Source organism: Ceratina calcarata, unplaced genomic scaffold (genome assembly GCF_001652005.2).
Source record: "Ceratina calcarata isolate Rehan_Ccalc_2016 unplaced genomic scaffold, ASM165200v1 scaffold165.2, whole genome shotgun sequence".
Classification (NCBI taxonomy): domain Eukaryota; kingdom Metazoa; phylum Arthropoda; class Insecta; order Hymenoptera; family Apidae; genus Ceratina; species Ceratina calcarata.
This window is the reverse complement of record NW_017137815.1, coordinates 137862-157387: the sequence shown is the minus strand read 5'-3', so window position 1 is coordinate 157387 and position 19526 is coordinate 137862. Positions and strand designations below refer to the sequence as shown.

Here is a 19526-nt window from a genome sequence, read left to right as displayed (position 1 = left end):
TAAACGCGAAACCTCCACGCAAGACGAAGAAGAAGAAGACGAAACAAGAAGAAAAGAAACGTTGTATCTACCCTGTAAACATTTTCATATTATATTACATTATATTATATATATATATATAATATAATGTAATATAATATGAAAATGTTTACAGGGTAGATACAACGTTTCTTTTCTTCTTGTTTCGTCTTCTTCTTCTTCGTCTTGCGTGGAGGTTTCGCGTTTAATTTCTGCGGTGTCTTAATAAATCGGTATTTGTTTCTTCTTCTTAGCTCAGTTTTTTTTCTTCATCTTCCTCTTGCTCTGTATTCCACATTATTTTTCATGTCGGTTGAGCTCGCGTTATGCGATCATCGAACAAGAGATCGTTCAAGCTTTCGTACGTCCAGTCTTGATTCTTGATACGAATCGGCATCGATTCTTGTCGGATGCTCGCATAAATAATCGCTTAACGGGCATATTTTATACATCAGTCGTAATTATAGTATATTTTTTTTTATCTGAACACAATGTTTTTTACACATGACTTTAGGAAACTTATGTTTATTTCTTAATGTCACCGTTCCACCGTTCATGTCTCAAACGACGCTGTTCTACAAAATATGGGTTTCAGTTCTCTATAAATTTTTAAACGAAAATTAATTTACTTCAAGATATATTGCATTATTCTGGCCTTCGCGACACGGGTAAGTGTTATAACGAAAGATCGGTACTTATCGGCTCTAACTTATTACGATAGTAATTCGTTTATGCCTACTCGTTTTTATTTATCTAAATGTTTGGAAGGATTAAAAAAAAAATTAATTCAGAAAGGTAAGATCAGAATTTTTTACGATCATCATTCTAACTGCTATATTCGTGAGTTAAGTTTTAAAACCGACATCGTTTGGAACATGAATCAGGGATCGGTCCTTATACTATTTTAAATGTACGTTAACAACTCTTGTTGCTTGTTTTTCTTGCTAGATTGGCATAAATATTCTACAGCCCTTTTTGCGACAATTGTTGTTACTGTATGGTTGCTGTTGCGTGGACAAAGTTCTTTTCCAGGGGTGCGGAGAGGGTGTGTGGTGGTATACAAAAACTATATGTATAAGAAAAACGTATGTTAACATACGAATGGAAAAATACGAAAATATCGTTCAAACGTATTTTTATGTAGGTATTATCCTCTTTGTAAAAAGTTTTTTTTACATACAGAGTGAGCCAATAAAAACTTAATCGTCCGAAATGATTCGTCGTTTATCGAAGTCATCGACATAAGTAGATTCATCGTAGCTACGTAACAATTTAATCGCATAAATGTTTGGTTGAAACGAGTGCGTTTGGTGTACCTCTTTTCATCTCAGGCATTCATCCCTTTTCGTTCGAACGTTTAATAAGTTTGACATATAATGAATTATTTCAGACGATCTTTTTATCGTTTCATCCTGCACACACGTTTACGTTACTGTATGAAAAATTAATTGGCGCGCTTTTGAAATCAACTCTATTGTTTGTATGTTTATATAAATTACATTTCTTTTCAACCGGAATACCTTTTCCAATTTTTTTCTCCTTAACACGACGTACTCTTCAATTTTTTACCGATTCACTCTTTTCCTCTTTCAAATAATCGACGATAGTAGTTCTCTAGGGTACATTAGTTTTCGTTTGAGTTAAAAAATTGCGATTTAAATAAGTAACAAAACGATCTCCCTGTCATCGTCAATATCGAACGAATTACAGTTTTCACCTTCCCAACTTAATTCGTTAACACGTATTCACAACTAATCGTCCTCGCAAATAAGGTGACGATTCATTCACCGGTTTTTATAATCAAGAGAATCGTTTAAACGACTAACGGATGATCTTGGTTTATTGTTCGGTTCGCTTATCGCGATCACCAAGCGTGTCAATTAAATTCGCTGACTAGGGATTCTTCATAATCTTATTTAGTTCCAAGTCAGAAAGGTCGGGCAGGTGTTGCGCACGTGAATAAATCGAAGACGATGAAAAATGATAAATCCGAGATTGGCAAGTATGAAAATATATGTACAAACGGATGACAACGACGCTCAGTTGACACGCTTGATGAACAGGCTCGATGACCACTACGAAGTACGCATTAGAATTTACGCAAAGTATTGCAAAAAAAATTTTTGTTCAATAGTCAATTCTCGTTTATTCCACTTAAAAACAAAAAAATGTTCGTTATACCTTCCTTTCATTGTTTTCTGTTTTAAATGTTAAACACAAGCAATGATCGTCGTTACACATTATATATAGGGCGAAGTAAAAATATTCTACCGTACAAATTTGTTTTCTTCTCCAGGCCTAGGATGATCTACATCGATTTTTCAGTTGCAAACATTCTTTTTCGCTCGAAATATGCGGAACTGCACTCAAGCAGTTTATCTAAAAACGAGACACGATATATACTCAAATTGGTTCAACATAAATCCCGTGACTCTCGATTCTCGCACGATAGAACGAAGAAGTAGCGTGACGCATTTTTAATTAAAAAGAAAAATATGTTTAACACCCACGCACACACGCATGCACGCACGTACACACGAATCTTTCGAAAGAAAATGATGCTTAAAAACCATTTTTTCCGCCGCTCGTTACAATTTCGGTTGATACAGGTGTAAGTTTGAGCCCCTCTTTCTTTTCATCGTGTAAATACCTTATCGTTTAATTAAAAAGAACGGGAAAATACGCGTTAAAAATACGTGTGAGCCGATACAAGAAGCTGTGGTACGTCTGGTCTCTTAAATATATTCAAGTGTACCCTATACATTTCGTTCCTTCTATATAAAATAATACAAAAAAACGGCCAATAAAATACTTTTATATTCTGTTTAAAATAAAAAACCTGACTTCTTTTTTTTTCATTCACATATACGCGACGAATTAAATACGGATACATGGAAAATATATATTATGTATTGAGAATAGTTTTTCTGTTAATAATTATTGAAACTTTTCGTTTTATCTCATCGATATTGACGCGATCCGTGTTTCCCTAGTAATTCGCATTCTGGCATCGAACTTGGCGATTTCCATGGATTCTTCATAATCTTATTTAGTTCCAAGTCAGAAAGGTCGGGCAGGTGTTGCGCACGTGAATAAATCGAAGACGATGAAAAATGATAAATCCGAGATTGGCAAGTATGAAAATATATGTACAAACGGATGACAACGACGCTCAGTTGACACGCTTGATGAACAGGCTCGATGACCACTACGAAGTACGCATTAGAATTTACGCAAAGTATTGCAAAAAAAATTTTTGTTCAATAGTCAATTCTCGTTTATTCCACTTAAAAACAAAAAAATGTTCGTTATACCTTCCTTTCATTGTTTTCTGTTTTAAATGTTAAACACAAGCAATGATCGTCGTTACACATTATATATAGGGCGAAGTAAAAATATTCTACCGTACAAATTTGTTTTCTTCTCCAGGCCTAGGATGATCTACATCGATTTTTCAGTTGCAAACATTCTTTTTCGCTCGAAATATGCGGAACTGCACTCAAGCAGTTTATCTAAAAACGAGACACGATATATACTCAAATTGGTTCAACATAAATCCCGTGACTCTCGATTCTCGCACGATAGAACGAAGAAGTAGCGTGACGCATTTTTAATTAAAAAGAAAAATATGTTTAACACCCACGCACACACGCATGCACGCACGTACACACGAATCTTTCGAAAGAAAATGATGCTTAAAAACCATTTTTTCCGCCGCTCGTTACAATTTCGGTTGATACAGGTGTAAGTTTGAGCCCCTCTTTCTTTTCATCGTGTAAATACCTTATCGTTTAATTAAAAAGAACGGGAAAATACGCGTTAAAAATACGTGTGAGCCGATACAAGAAGCTGTGGTACGTCTGGTCTCTTAAATATATTCAAGTGTACCCTATACATTTCGTTCCTTCTATATAAAATAATACAAAAAAACGGCCAATAAAATACTTTTATATTCTGTTTAAAATAAAAAACCTGACTTCTTTTTTTTTCATTCACATATACGCGACGAATTAAATACGGATACATGGAAAATATATATTATGTATTGAGAATAGTTTTTCTGTTAATAATTATTGAAACTTTTCGTTTTATCTCATCGATATTGACGCGATCCGTGTTTCCCTAGTAATTCGCATTCTGGCATCGAACTTGGCGATTTCCAAGCTGATCTGAATGGGACAAGAACGTTTATACACCGATCGTTCGAAGTTTTATATGATCATTTTTTAAAATCAAAGTATGTAGTGTCAACACTTTAAACAGCGAGATTGTAATTCTAGGACGCAATGATTTAGTAAGGAAAAGTAAAGCGAAGGAATAGTAGATATCATTTCCAAACGTATACAGTAAACATCTTTTTTTATATATATATACTTTTGACGCATGTAACTTTAAATAATTTTGAATCGGTGTTCGAGAAATGGGAAACAGCAGCTCGTAATGCCAGAATAAACGATACAGCAACTTGTGCAATGCAAATATATAAATATGTCGTATCGGTATGAAAGTGAAACGGCAAAAAACAATCACCAACCGCCACATCGGAAAACGTATTTAAGTTTTAATACGAGTTTTACGCGCGTTTATTATAAAGTATCTAGGTTTTTCTTTCGTTTATGATTAATATCGTTCTTGATCAATCCTTACGTGTATACTGCCTTTTTTTTTATTCACTTGTAACTTTCTTATTTACTGTCTTCTTGTATAAATATGTATCGTTTGTTTGTTTGTTGCGGTTGTCGTTTGTTGAATAGAATGATGCAAACCCCTCCCTTCGTTTATCTCGAAAAAGTCCATTCTTTTTTTTTCTTCGGTCATCGACGTTTGTAACGTCTTCCTTTTTCATTTCTTATTCATCAAAGTAAATAAAAGAGTCGAGTTTACAATGTCAGTGTCTCTTCACACTCTCTCACTCTCACTCTCTCTCCCCGTTTCTTACATTCTCTCTCATTCTCACTCTCACTCGTCCATTTTAAAAGCTAATGTTCCTAAAGCTGCGCTCTTATCGTTTTTCTTTTTCCTCTTCTGCTTTGTTTTTATCTATGTATATTGTACAAATAACTAGCATTCGACGCGACTGTTTTATTTCTTTTTTTCTTCTTCATCGTATTTTGCTAGCAAATTACTTGCTAAAACCACGATTCTTACATTCTCGTGTACATCGGTGTGTATAAAACTCTATTTTTTTTTTATTTATTTGGAGTATATGCTTACACTGGTAAATTCTTACTTCTCCTCCATCTTTTTTCTCGTTTAATATGCGTCTCTCTCTCTCTCTCTCTCTCTCTCTCTCGCTCTCGCTTTCTCTTTCTCTCGTTCGCTCGCTCGCAGGCTCTCGCTCTTTAATAATAATAATAATTATCACTTTTTCGCTCTCTAGGCCACACAGTGTTTCCTTTTCGGTCTCGAAATATTTTTTTTTTTTGAACGCGACTTTTTCCTTTTCGTTCGGTTACTCTTTTCTCTTGTTAGAATCGGGCAGGACCCGCAGAGGTCAGCTGGGTTCATCCTCACTAGACCATAATATTCGCGGTAATAATCACGCGTTCGCAAGCGATAAATCGTTGTCGAACGGTTTTCAAGGGTTTCTTAAAGACGGACGAATTAACAAAAAAAAGATAGAAAAAAGAAAATGAAGCTCCCCCCTCCTCTTCCTCATATCCCATCGCTTCGAAATAATTGTTCGCGTAGTCGTACTTTCAGATGTATCATCAATCTTGCGTTTAAGAGCTTTCCTTGCAAACGATTTATTCGAATTGACGAGGAAACGAGAAGAAAGCGGCGGGGGGAGAGAGTAAAGCTCCGAGTCTCCTGCTGCCCGTTCTATTCTATCCGTTCTTCCCTTCAGGTTCTCTCACGGTATCGTCGCGAATCGTTTCCCGTATATACAGTATATATATTTATATATAATCGCCTAATACGTATATCCTGACGGTACCGCTCTTCCATCGACGGTACTCGCATCAAACCGTCGTCGTTAGTAATTGATTTCTTCGTTCGCTCTCCTCGTTTTCCGTCCCTCAATGAATGGCGACCGGACTCTGTTGAACGCACACCCCGACCATGGGGCTGTCCTCCCTCTCCCCAGGATCCCCCCTCTGCTTACCGGTGTTCACCGACGACGACTGTCTGACCATAGCCGCGTGATCGTCACCCGCGGCCGTCATCGCGTAACCGTACTTGTAGAAATTCTGTTGTTGGATCATCGGCGAGGTCATCATCGCCGGTAGGTGAGGTATACCGGGTAGTATCAGGCTGTTGTAAGAATTCAGGGAAGTTTGCATCAAGGAGGAACCGTTGCTGCCGCCGCCGACGCCGCCACCGCCGTTGCTGCTGTCCACGTTGCTCGACGATTGCTGTTGCATGGAGGACGACGACGACGACGAGGACGACGAGGACGTTACTGGCATCCCGGCGACGACGTTCGTCGACGTCGACGGGTAAACGCCCCCTCCTCGGCGATGATTGCCGCCGTTACTGCTGTTCCCCGTTGTGTGACGGGGCGACGCATCGCACTCCATCGGTTGATAACCGCCACCGCCGGATGGCATCGGGTTCCCGGCGCTATTGCTCCCCTGTCCCGACATGGTTACCAGTCCTGCTGGATCAAGAGAACGCGATTTTACTTCCCGGATGGATAATTCGATCGCTCTACAACGACTCACGCTTTTGTTCACATCCAACTGTTTCATATTTTCCCGGTTGTTCTCCCACTTTGTCTCTACGTACAAGAAATGAGACACGGAAAGAAGAATCGTACCTACAGAACAACGTGTCGATTCACAGATAACGCGAACAACGATTATTCAAACGCAGGTATAGAAACATATGAACAAATGCGTGAGCCACTGTAACTTCGGTACACTAATATGCATAAAAGATCATCCAACGAATATCGACTAGCTCTTTACGAATATAGAACGTCACTATGTATATATGTTATACATATACATATATATATGTATGTAACAATAATCGAAAACAAATAAAAAAAGACTCCAAAATACTACGGGGACGCATTCTCAGGCATATATTTAATTTAACGTTCTCTTTTTCCTTTTATCTTTTTTCTATTTAGATCTTTACGAAGACTCTTTCCAGGAAATCAGAGTCTAATGCCCAATTTCGATTGGTGTCGCCGTTTCTCAAATTAAAATTAATTAGTCATCGTATATGCAAGCAGTTAAAACATGCATCAAATAAATAAATTGTACAAGACAACGAATTAAGGTCGCTTTCAACAACTTAACAGATATGCAATTCAAATACTGTTCAAGCGGGAATATGTTCTCTGATCGAAATGACCGGGACACAGCTAATTCTTTACTTTCGAGTCAAGTTCGGGCGAATGCAAAGTGAACTTGTTAGAAAACGAATGAAGATGAGAAACAAATCAAAGAACATATTCCCAACGATACTGTTCGGTATAATGGTAACTGCGTTCAATTCTAGTATATAATATACGTATGCGTATATCTCGTATCGACAAAGACATTCTCGAGGGTCGAAAGGGGGTAGAACATGTCTCTGGCAATAAATACGAAATACGAATTACGTACGAGTAAATTCATGGTACACAATCGAGATATCGTGAGACAACGGGCAAACTTCCAAATGAATCCGTGTCTCAAATTCGAAAACGAAAAGGAAATTAGGGGGCGGAGGCTATTGTATAAAGGAACAAAGTGCTAAAAGAAGAGAATCCTTTTGGTTTTCTCTTCGTTGGTTTCAAGCAAGCAAGGCTTTCGCATGTATACATCCGAAGGGTAGAGAGGGATCGTAATCGATCGTAGAGGGACTATTTTGGTTTGTTAGTATTCGTTTTTAGCTTCTGTAGGAATTTGCGATTTGTTAGAGAGAGAACTTACTTATTGTTAGTAAGTAAGATTAGGGTCGGGGGCCTAGGACAGGTCGTCGCCGCCCCGCGGATACGACAGTCATCGAGCCACGTACTGTCCCCCCATCATATCTACGGGCAACAACAAGTAGATATCGTTTTAGTTTGCGCAGAAAATAAAAATTACAACGCGGTTAAAACTATTGTACGACATCTTTCGCGCGCAATCGCTTTCAACGATGATTCGAATCTTGATCGACCTCAATTGGCAAAGCTATAAACAGTGAAAAGGGAAATATGAATTTAGAAGCTTCTTTCAACTGAGGCGCGTTCGTCCAAATTTAATTATTGAACTGCAACCGATTACGAGAAGAATCGCGCTTACATCAGACCGATCGGAAACGAGTGAAATCTGATTATCGTATAGCAACGGCACGCACGGTTTAATTTAGATACTCCATAAATAAACTTGTTCAACGATCGTACTCGTACTCGATGCTAAAATGATCGAACGATCTTATAATGATATCGGGAGAATGTAAATTTAGGTTGAAACAGACTGAATCACCGATCACCAAGACTGTGAAATGTTTGGAACAGGAAAACAGTTGAATCGAATTTAGAATCTCTTTCTACTACAGGGGCAATTGTAATGGTGATGTAAATTAGTCTTATTTTCTGCACAAATTAAAGCCTAAATCTGCGTACGTCTTCGACGCAGTCGTAGTAACTTTCGTCGCTTAATTTTCATTAATCGGATAAATGTATATCGAGACTCAATTGATCTCGCAAACATTTTCGCCGACGACGTTACATCGGAAAATTGTTAGCCGTGTGAAATAAAAATATATTAGACGAGATTACGTGAGAAGCATAGCGAGAATATGCTGCAATTTCATTTGTTACGCGTAATCGAACGATCTCGTTAGAACTTTTATATCCTCCTTTGTTTCTACATGTCTCACGTACAAGAATTTTAACGAAATCTAAAAATCGGATAAATGCCGTCGAGTAGGTATATACGTATGTATATCGGAAAACTTCAACCGAACGGATAAGCGTGGACGCATAAAATGCGACGGCGGCGGTCCTTACGGTTATAAGGGTCTACTGAAAGGGTCGAAGAGCGAAAAATTCACATATGTATAAAAGATTCGATTTCGCGAAAACGATCCGTTAGCTATCGTCGAATAAAGGAGATCACGTTAGAAATTTGAGAGATTCGTTCGGTATATTCCGGCGGCGCGTGTTAGAACAACGTTAGATTCCGCGTCGAGATAAGGCCGAGAGATTTTCTCGATAGAGAAGAAGGAACTCACCGTGATCTTGGCTCATCGCGACGACCGCCGGACTGGTGTTGGCGCTGTTCGCGGCGGCTATGCTCGTGTTGGTCCCCTCGTCGGCCGTGCGCTTGAAGAAGTTGTGCTGCAACGCGTAATACGGCGTTACCCTCGTCTTCGGATCGAAGTCGAGCATCCTCAGTATCAAATCCTTGAACTTGAGGTAATCGGATATGGAGTGCCCGGGCTCGCCTATCCTTCGGCCGCCGGGGCCGCCGGTCTCTACACCAAGAATGTCGTGCAGACGCCTCGTCCCCGGCGGTTTGTACTTCTTCCCGTCCTTCGATTTTTTCAACACGTACGAGCCGTCCATGGGGACTTTGTCAAAGTACTTCCGCGCTTTGTGCGCTTGGTCCAATATATGTTTCGGTGGCATGCCTAACACCTCCACGATTTTATTGATCTGATCGACCTGCGGGAAATCGAGAGTTTGGCAGTGCGACAAACACGAGTCGCGTCGTTTCGTATCGGCGACAGCTCGTTATTTACCTCGTTGGAGCCACTGAACAGAGGTTCCCCAGTATGCATTTCAACTAAAATACACCCTAGACTCCACATGTCTATCGCGAGGTCGTAAGGTATCCCTAACAAGACTTCGGGCGATCGGTAAAACCTGGACTGGATATACTGGTATATCTGTAAAAGTGTTATTCGCGCGTCTAAATACCGTCCGTTACTCGTTACTAGATGCACGGGATGGATCACGTCGCTCAATCGTTCGCGTACGATCCGTCGTCGAGAACTCACCCTCTGTCCAAGTTGACACGAGCTACCAAAATCGACTATTTTAATCGCGCTTCGCTTCGGATTGCACAAAAGTATGTTCTCCGGTTTCAGATCACAGTGTATGATGTTCAATTCCGGCGTGGAGAGGAACAAAAGGGCAGTACACAGTTGCTGCGCAAACTTCCTCGTCAGGTTCAACGATACTCCGCGAAAGTTCGTGTTTCTCAGCAAATCATACAGATTGTAGGACAACAGTTCGAACACCAGACAGAGATGATTCCGCCACATAAAATGCCTCTTTAGCTTGACTAAAAATTGAAAATGAACACGATATGACACGTCTCCGTCGAACGCGATTTTACAAGTGTTCGTTTAAATAGACGAAAAGACGAAAACTGAAAACACTAAGTGAATTTACGCGACGGTAACAAATGAAAGAACAGACCTATATAATATTTGTTGTCGGTATCCGCCCTGTTCATCATTTCCAGCAGCCTCACCTCGATCTGTGCTTGATTTAGAAAAGGTTTTTTGTTCTTGATTATTTTTATTGCCACCTGCGTTTGCTCCTCGTGATCAAACGCTTTCACTACTTGGCCGAAACTGCCTTTACCTACGAAAAGATATATACATGCAATACAGATCGTCCAATACATAATACGGTGCATCGGTATGCGAATCTACGTATACCCGATGCACAATGGTAAAATGAAAAAATGGAATACGAGATAATGCGACCCATCGTAAATCTCACCTATCAGCGAATCGATCTCGTAGCGATCGAGGAACTTTTCCCCATTCTTGATAATATAATCGTGATTCTCGTCGTCCCAACCATCGTTGTACAATTTCCTTTCCTTTTTATGGGAACCGTCCTCGCCTTGCATCTGTTGCGCCCTTCTTTTCTTTTTCGCGTAATAAACCTGTCGAATGAAAAGTAACAATTGAAATAACAAAACTATACAAATAATTGAAACTCGCTGCGTATGTATATATTTCAAAAGTCCTACAAACAGGATCCAACGATTATATTTTCGAGAAAGACGGAGAACCGTCGGAAAGCATATTATTCAAGATCAAGTGACGCAACCGAAATTTCAATCTATCCACATCGTACGTTAGAATCGTATTGAAAAGTCTGGTTTAGTTAAACGTTTCGTTATGCGTTGTCGTCATCTTTTGTTTCTTTTATCTGGCAAATCATCTAGTGAGTATGAAGTGACAAAGTAATTTTGAAAGAGCGGCAAATAACGTGAACGGACTAATAAACAAATACAGACGCCCTACGTTTCTGATTTGTAAAAATTTGTAGAATAGAGCGCGCGTTTCAGTTACCTCGTTGATGTGTTTGTAAGTCTTGATGAGGTCCACGCTGAGCTTCCTAAGAGGCGCCGTGGCCGGGTCGCGAAATCTGTGGGGTATCCTAGCCTGCATCGCGTGGATATCGGCGGGCGTCTCCTGGGGGACGCCCCCAGGACCGGGAACGGTACCGGCGCCGCATACGGTCGGCGGCAATGGTTCCTCGGCCACGAGGCGACCGTAAAGAGGCGCGCCACCCCCGCCGCCGCCGCCACCTCCGGCGACTGCCCTCCCGCTTACTGAAAATCAAGACCATCGTTAAAAAACTCGTTTTGAACATTTTACCGGGCAACAAGTTTTCAGTTTTAGTAAAAGACAGAAACCGTTTTCTTCGAACATGTTATATCAGATAAAAACTGTAACGCATACTTAATCTTCGAACGTGCACGTGAAAATGATACGTTCGAAGCATTCGTTAAACGTGAAGAGTATACCTCGCGTATTTGAACCATGTTTCAAAACTATATAGAATCTACCATTCAAATTAAAACGCTTTGTAATTGAAATAATCGATCAAATCATCGCGATTCAATTTATGTCAAACTAAACGAAATATACATTGACATAAATTTTTCGATGTGCGGTAGATAAGCGTAAAAGGTACGAGTAGCTATATTTATCATTGCTAGCAACAAGTAGTCCACGTGTGCGAGCGGTGATAACCGTTTTCGTTTCAATTTGCAACCCGTACTTATCTACCGTCAAGTATTTCCTACATTCGAGAAATCGACAAATAAACATTCTCGTTCGACGTTCCAGTACTGGCGTATTCAAAATCTTTGCCAGAGTCCTCGTTTCGAACGCCTTTCGCAGTCGTTTCCTTCGTTCGTTCGTTAGTTCGTAGTATAATCGAAACTATCAGAAACGACTCGGCTCGAACCGATATCCCTCGCATCTTTTTGCCAACTCGATATGTAATTAGATCATCGATCCCCCACTTTCACCGTTCCGAAGAGGCAACGAAACGTAATTATACACACCGAGGGAACATTTCTTCTCGTTGCGACTTATTCACGCGCCGTTTCTTCCATTTCTTTTCGACGACAACGTCGAACCACCGGATGGGAAACGGACAGCGATTTTTATCGGTGCTAACGGAAACGTTCGCCAACTGTTTTTCTTGAGAAGCATCGATGGGACCGAACGTAAAAGTTCCGGGGTTGCTCCGTCGAGAACGCGGCTTTACCGACTACGAGACCGCTGTGGCGCCGTTCTGTTTCACGGTTCGCCAGTCGAAAAGGGTTAAAGGGAAGGGGGTTGAAGGAGAAAGTTAATCGGCGCGCGCGCGCGAGATATATATACAGGGGGTTGTAGCGAGAAAGGACTACGACAGCGAGAGAGGATGGATAGAGCCAGAGTCGCGTATTGATCGCGTCGCACGGGGGTGGAGCGACTGGCTGGCTGGCTGACTGGCTGGATGGCTGGCTGGCTGGCTGGCTGGCAAGTCCGTCTTCTACGGGGTGTACGAATAGATGTGGGACATTTTTCGAACGGGGCCCCGGTCAACATTCGGTTTAACGTTTCGGTACTCGGATTAGTTTGACACTACGGATCGGGAAGTAACATCCGACTCCGAGCGAGATCGTCACAGCTACGTGCCATCCAACCGGTTGGGCGGGATCGATGCCGTCGACGGTATTCGATCGATGCTTGTTTGATCTTTAACGCGAGCATCGGTACCATTGGTACTGATATCGAACGAGTACCAATGCTTGTATACGACGAACCATCGCGACGGTACCTAGAGATCCTCGATGACTATCCGATAGAATGTTATGATGACTCGAGCATCGATTCGGTATCGGTCCGATCGCAAGGTTCAACGTTTGCCATTCAAGTGCGAGATCCATGCGAAAGTCGAGAAGATAAAAAGGAAAGAGAGATGGGCCTAGAGTGGGCCAAATTTAGTCTAGTCAGGACCACGATCTAAAGTCTTCGGATTTTTCGAGAGTCGCCAATCGGGCATCGATCCAAAATACTATCGACCGCCACGTTACGTCCTGTTACTTAAACAAAGTGTACAGATTACGATTTCCCCATACGAATCTTTAATTAGATATTACGATGGAATATAGGAAAAACCTGTTACACCCAAGCATCGAGATAAAGTTGTTTCACCTCGATAAGTTCCGAAACGTGTCGCCGCGTCGTTTCCTATAATCGGTCTTGTCTCGGTACTTCGGCAGAGTATAGCGAATAGAAGTACGATGGGAAATAGGCGTTTTTTCCAACGCGTACATCGCTTCTAGTTCGTTTTCTCTTTCTTCGCGGATAAGCTTATCGTTCCGGAGTTCTTTCAAATAGAACGATTCGTTTAGTATTCGATCTAAATTGATACCGACGCAGTTCGTTCGATTCGTGCGTCTGCCCGCGAAAAACGAGTTTGATCGCCGGGCGAGATCGCGACACGAGGACGATGTAAATAAGGGATATAGAAAGAAATGTAATAGATGATTCCCGTCGATGAGTACTTACATTGTTGCTTATGCCTAGATTCCATAAGGATCATTTGTTCGTGTTTGTGCCAGGCGGCATCGGTAGTGTCCGTTCCCGGCATGCCCCTCGCACCTGCCGAGGGTGGTTGCACGCCCCCGCGGCCGCCACCTCCGCCACCGCCCCCGACCCCTCCGCTTCCATACTCCATGCCACCGGCACCCTTACCGCCGTCTCCTTCCCACCCTCCGCAGCCGCCGCCGCCCTCCTCCTTTCACTTCTGCCCCCGGCAGTCTTCAGACGCCTCACAACATGGGCCACTACCCCCCGTTGCACCCTCTTTCTTCTCTCTTTCTCTCCGATAGCACCCCTTACGCTTCCTCCTCTCCCTCTCTTCCTTTTCTTCTTCTTCTGTTTCTGTTTCGGCTTCTGCTTCTTTTTCTTCTTCTCTTCCAGGTGTTCCTTTTCACGGTCTCTTTCCCTTTTTCCTTCGATCGGTGCACCCTTGTTCTTTCCTTCTGTCTTCCTTGTAGCTCTCTCTCTCCCTCTCTCTCTCTCTCTTTTGGTACCGTGAAAATTTTCTTTTAAAGTCTAGGCTAAACTTCTTCCACGATTAGCGATAATTCTTTTTTGAAAATGGAAGATTTTATTCTCGTACGAGGGCTCCCTGTCCTTCTGATCGTCTCTAAGGTGTATCTTTCTGAGAGGGAGAGAGAGAGAGAAAGAGAGAGAGAGAGAAAGTCCTTCGAAACAGCGTATATTCCGTTGGAGGACCCTCGAACTTGTCTCCTCGCTCGTTTCTTCTCGTTCCGTGACACGGGCGTATCCTTTTCTTTCTCTTTTCCCTCATGCGAAAAAATAATAATTCTTATTTACAAGACGACCCTACGTTGACGACGACGATCTTTTTCTTTTTCTTCTTCGCTCTCTCTCTCTCTCTCTCTCCCCCCTTTTATCGTGCGATCCACGGATACGACTTTGGCGCGATTTCTCCCGTTTCGTTCGATCCTCCTCGTCCTTTCCGTGCTTTTTAACCAACTTTGTCGGGAACTGTCACCTCCGTCGTCTCTCTAGCTGTTTCTCCCTTATTTTTTTCTCTCTTTTCTATCGCTATTCCGCTGTTCGCTTCGTCTTCCCCGTACCACTAACAACTCCCGGCTTTTACTGGGAACGACGGTCCTCTTCTCATTCGATCTCGTTGTCCAGTGTTTTCATGACGATTCCTCGATCCCAGTGTCTGAAATCAAACAAACGGTCGATTGTTATGGCTTTGTTAGAAATAAATCATATTGATACAACTATCGTAAAGAAGAAACGTTGAAAATTTGTTTTTTTATCGCGATGATTTTAAAACAATTTCGTTATTTTCGACCATCAGGTCACATCGGTTGCTCAAACGATAAGAAATACCTGTTTATCGTACACCCCGAATAGACGTACCTCGCGTAAGCTCGGATGCTGCACGAATATATTTCGAAGTACGTACGTGCAAGTTATTATTTTCTCGTAACACAAATTATAGAATCGTAAGTTCTTGCAACGCAACATAACGTAAACGTCTTTTTTCGATGACTTCGACTCCAAAGATAATTAACATCGCTAGTTCGATACGCATGCACACTGTGACGTGTCGACCTACCTACCACCTGTTTTATAAACGGGTCAGGCGGGGTCTACAGGGCTTGGAAGCAATAATTTCGTGAAACTATGGAAACGAATGGAAAAAGCCACAGCTGATCGGCAAATATAGGTAACACGCGTAACTACTTGTAGCGGACGTTCATTCGTTTTTTAATCATTCGATAAACGAAAATGTCCTACTTATTTAAAAGACGCACGAATTAAAAGAAAATCTTGTCGCTAGTTCGAAGGAAAATTGTATCTTCTCGGAATGATTCGAACTTGTTATTGTTTAAAGTTCGCGATCTTTCAATTACACGTGTCGTTGTCCAAGCAAATTAGCGTCACACTTACGTCGATCGTTCATTTATTCAACGAGAACTTATCAGTTAACACCGAATACGTATTGATAAAGCTGCATAAGAGACTTAAGATATTATGAAGCTGAATTAACGTGAATACAGTAAATCTTATTATGTTCGCAGAATATAAATTAAAAAATTAATCCGATTACTTCATTATTACTTTTTAAAGTAAGTATGCGAGCTGACCGATAAGTGTCGACATTAACCGCGTCGACTATTATTAGGTATCGTCGTTTCCGCATAGACGCGCGTACGGACACTACTTTATAATCTTAATTGCAATTGTAATCATAATTACCGTAACGAAAAGACACGATCTTTTAAAGAATTTTAGTTGCCAAGATACGATTTCGGTTCACAAGTTGTACAATTTCGATTTGTTTTATATAAATCGGATCGAAATTCTGCCTCGCCCTTTCCTTCGTTCTCGTATAAATCTTTTACCGACTTATCCTAATCAATTTGCAGTTAATTGGTAGCACAACACAAAATTTCTGTCTCTTACACGGATAAATAATGAAATATTGATAGACATTTGGAATTGTTGAAGAACGTATTTAGATTTTCCAGAAAATAAACCAAACTCAATAAGTGTCTTTATATATATAATTATTTAAATAATTTTTCATTTTAAGAAGGCGGAACTATGACTTTTAGTGGAGGACGACAATACGATGCAAAAAGACGAAGTAACTAATTTGCAATTGGCTTACGTTTGATCGAAAGTTTCAAACCAAGATCTCGATGATGTTCAATGAGATGTAATCAGGCTTCGATAAATATAGAAAAGTGATTGAAGAAATGAATGAAGAAATCATACAACGACTTGAACAATCGAAAACAATGAAAGTACGATAGTTACAGTCACAGAACGATCCTTACTCTTATACAGCGAAATAATAATTTGTACGCATTTTGTTTTTCTTTGACAATACCTTCAAAACTATTATAATCGTTCTATAATAATCATTTTTACTTCGATAGATACGCATACAACTAACGAAATAACACATGTTATGAAATCTTTATTCCGAAAACTACGTACCTAAGGATACAGCTTGAACTTCGACTTTACACGACAAATTTGTAGACGATCGTTGAAACAAAAGATTTTAGTATCGAGTAAATAGCTTGTTTTCTCGGTAAGCGCGTTCAGTTGGTTGAATTAAAAACGATAAACGCAAGGCTGGCTCGACGAAAAAAGAGACGAGCGATGAACGTTTGAGGTTAAGCGTTAACGATCAGGGAGCAACCTAACCTGCAATCGAGTCGCTTTTTCGCTAGGCACGATGTCCTCGAAAATCGCGTAAAAATTTCCGGATCAGAGAACAACGAAAGTGAACGCGAGAGATGAACGTGAGATGATCGTTCAACGGTGGATTGTCGAATTCGTACGATAAATTGGTAACGAGATCTATAACACACTGTATTTTCAGTTCATTTACCTCTTCGATGCGATACGTTTCGGAGTACACAACGTAACGCAATACATACGTACATAGATACGGTCGAACGATCAAAAGAAAACTTTACCTGGACTCGTCGAGAAAATGTATTTTCACTAGTGGAGATAACAATTCAATACGAAACGTCTAAACGGAAGGAAAATTGCAATTTCTTTCGTTTCGACTATTGCTTCCTCTCCCCCTCCTATCTACGAGTAATATCCCGCTTTCTTTCTCTTCCCTCTCCTTTTCTTTGTTCCGAACAACTAGTCGTCGCGAGCGCACGTTGCAAGAACAAACAATTTCGTGTCTACGTACTCTCGACGTGTGACAATCAAATTTCGACTCACCAAGTGTTTCTCATCCTTGAACGACGATACGAATTCCAAGACACAAAAGCACTTTCTCGCGAGAAAAGTACAAAAAGCACACACGCACAAACACGCGCGCGCGGATTCAACGAATATACCGTTAATATTCTTCGTTCGACGCACACGCTTTCTATAAACTCGTTACGCTAAAAAAATTACACTTTAGTTTAGTTTTCACTGTAACTATTGACAACACTTTTCCCTCTTCTTCTTCCTCCTTTGGCAATGAAACGCGTGGTGGTCTCGCGATAATGAAAAAACAAACAGATCGTGACCATGAGACACGAAATATGCACGCGTGAGACGATAAGATTCCTCTCTTTCCTTCTTCCTTTGGTTCTCTCTTCCTCTCCTCCTCACCCCTCTCTCTGTCGCTCTCTTTATCTCTTTCTCTCGATCACTACACGCACAATAATAAATATTTGCGATCTTTTTCGTTAAAATAAGCTCGCAACACGCACACGCGATCCTCTTCTCGCTGACCTGTATTTTCGCACGTGGACACTCGGGTATCTGTGTATGGGTTTCCGAATAAACGAGAGAGGCGGTTAAAATGTCGGACTCCCACGCCGCCGCTGCCGCCGCCGCCGCCGCCGCCTTCGAAAACGATTATTACGCGTAACGGTTAACCGTATCGGTGACACCGCACGCACCGCGTCGTATTCTCGATGGTTCGTTGTCACCAGAAGGAGAGAAATAACGAGGAAACGCGCACGACACACGCGTGTATCGCGATCAATCCCGTTCCGTAGTCTCGTCCCGTTTCCCGTTCGTTCGGTCGGTTCGGTCACCTGTTACCGAGTCCACAAGCCAGACCGACACTTTTTTTTCTCTCTTCAAACGAACGCGCACACGTATATACACCATTCACGTTTAACCGGATTCGTGCACTCGCGTTTAACTGGATTATTCGTAGCGTCTCTGCCGCAAAAAAACGAATTAACGAGAGGTAAAGTACACGAGAGAAGGGAAAAAAAGTTCAATGGCTACCGTTTGTTTTCTTTCATTCGTCCGAAAGGTTCGGGTTTCGTTCAATCGAGTTCAGTTCAGTTCAGGCGGCGCGAATCGGGTTCAATCGGGTCGGATCGGCTCGATTCAGGTTATGGCCATCGGGTAGTCGCATGCCTCTCCCCGAAGACGGACAGGTAGGTAGATAGGTAGGTAGAATAATCACGTGGGTCGGCCGCCGCCGCGTCCCTTGTTTTTCCGGTCGGCGACGTTACTGACGTTCGCGATCGCCTATTTATTCTTTCACAGAGTTTCGTAGGCGCAATTCCGCGCAACCATCCGAACAATTTTCCCTCGAGCTTCCGACACGGCGTGTATATGTATGTATATACGTATAGGTAAGACTGGTTAGAAGACACGCTGCTGCGTGAAGCACGTCATCGTGTTTCTGGCGCCGTCGGCGCTGCTGCTGCGGACGGAGAAGACCGGAGTGATAGAGCTGGCTGACACCCCCGCTCGAGCGCCGCAATGAACTCGCCCGATGCCAAGGGTCAAAAGCACCACGGCAAAATAATAACAGAACGTGGTCGCCGCCGCCGCCACCGCAACAGTCGCCGTCGCCACCGCCGTGGTCCTCGTGCGGCACCGGGGGTCGCCGTCACAGACGACCACCCACCAGCTCCTTCTTCTGCTCTCGATAGCGACGCGAGGACGATGACGATCCGTCGCCGTTGTCGCCGCCGCCGCCGCGAGAAAAACGGCGCGACGCCCCGACGCGGCGGATTCTTGTCCAAACGGCGCAACGTCGCGTCGTGCGCCTCGAACGTTACTCGTTGTTACAGCTTCCCGATGCCAGTCGCCGTCTCCTTCGTCTCCTCTTCTTGTTCTTGTTGTTGTTGTTTTCGCTGGTGGTGGTTGTTCGCGGCCGCGGGTTTTGGCGGGTTTCCACGAGCGACGAGCGCGCACACCACTGGCACACACCGCGGCCGCCGTGCATTCACCTCGTCCTCGCACCTTGCGCCACCGCCGCCGCCGCCGCCGTTACCCCAGCCCCGACCCCGACC

General features: G+C 42.2%; 1 protein-coding gene across 7 annotated transcripts; it reads right to left on the bottom strand.

The window, feature by feature from the left end:
* Positions 1–5382: 5382 nt before the first annotated feature.
* On the bottom strand, positions 5383–19030 carry mnb (minibrain). 7 transcript variants are annotated; one of them, XR_003388655.1, is made up of 10 exons: positions 17494–19030; positions 13756–14950; positions 11257–11519; positions 10676–10844; positions 10367–10534; positions 9943–10229; positions 9685–9831; positions 9175–9607; positions 7887–7987; positions 6530–6616 (listed from the first exon to the last, which is right to left on the bottom strand). XR_003388655.1 is itself a non-coding variant. In XM_018037377.2 (9 exons), the coding sequence occupies exons 2-9, from the start codon at positions 13922–13924 to the stop codon at positions 6039–6041; spliced, it is 2217 nt and encodes a 738-aa protein (XP_017892866.1). In that variant the 5' UTR covers positions 13925–14950; positions 17494–19030; the 3' UTR covers positions 5383–6038. The 7 variants fall into 7 exon arrangements, 5 of the variants coding, with proteins under 5 accessions (XP_017892866.1, XP_017892867.1, XP_026666483.1 ...); XR_003388654.1 differs by having other exon boundaries at positions 6531–6619; XM_018037377.2 differs by lacking the exon at positions 7887–7987 and having other exon boundaries at positions 5383–6619.
* Between the last annotated feature and the right edge of the window lie 496 nt (positions 19031–19526).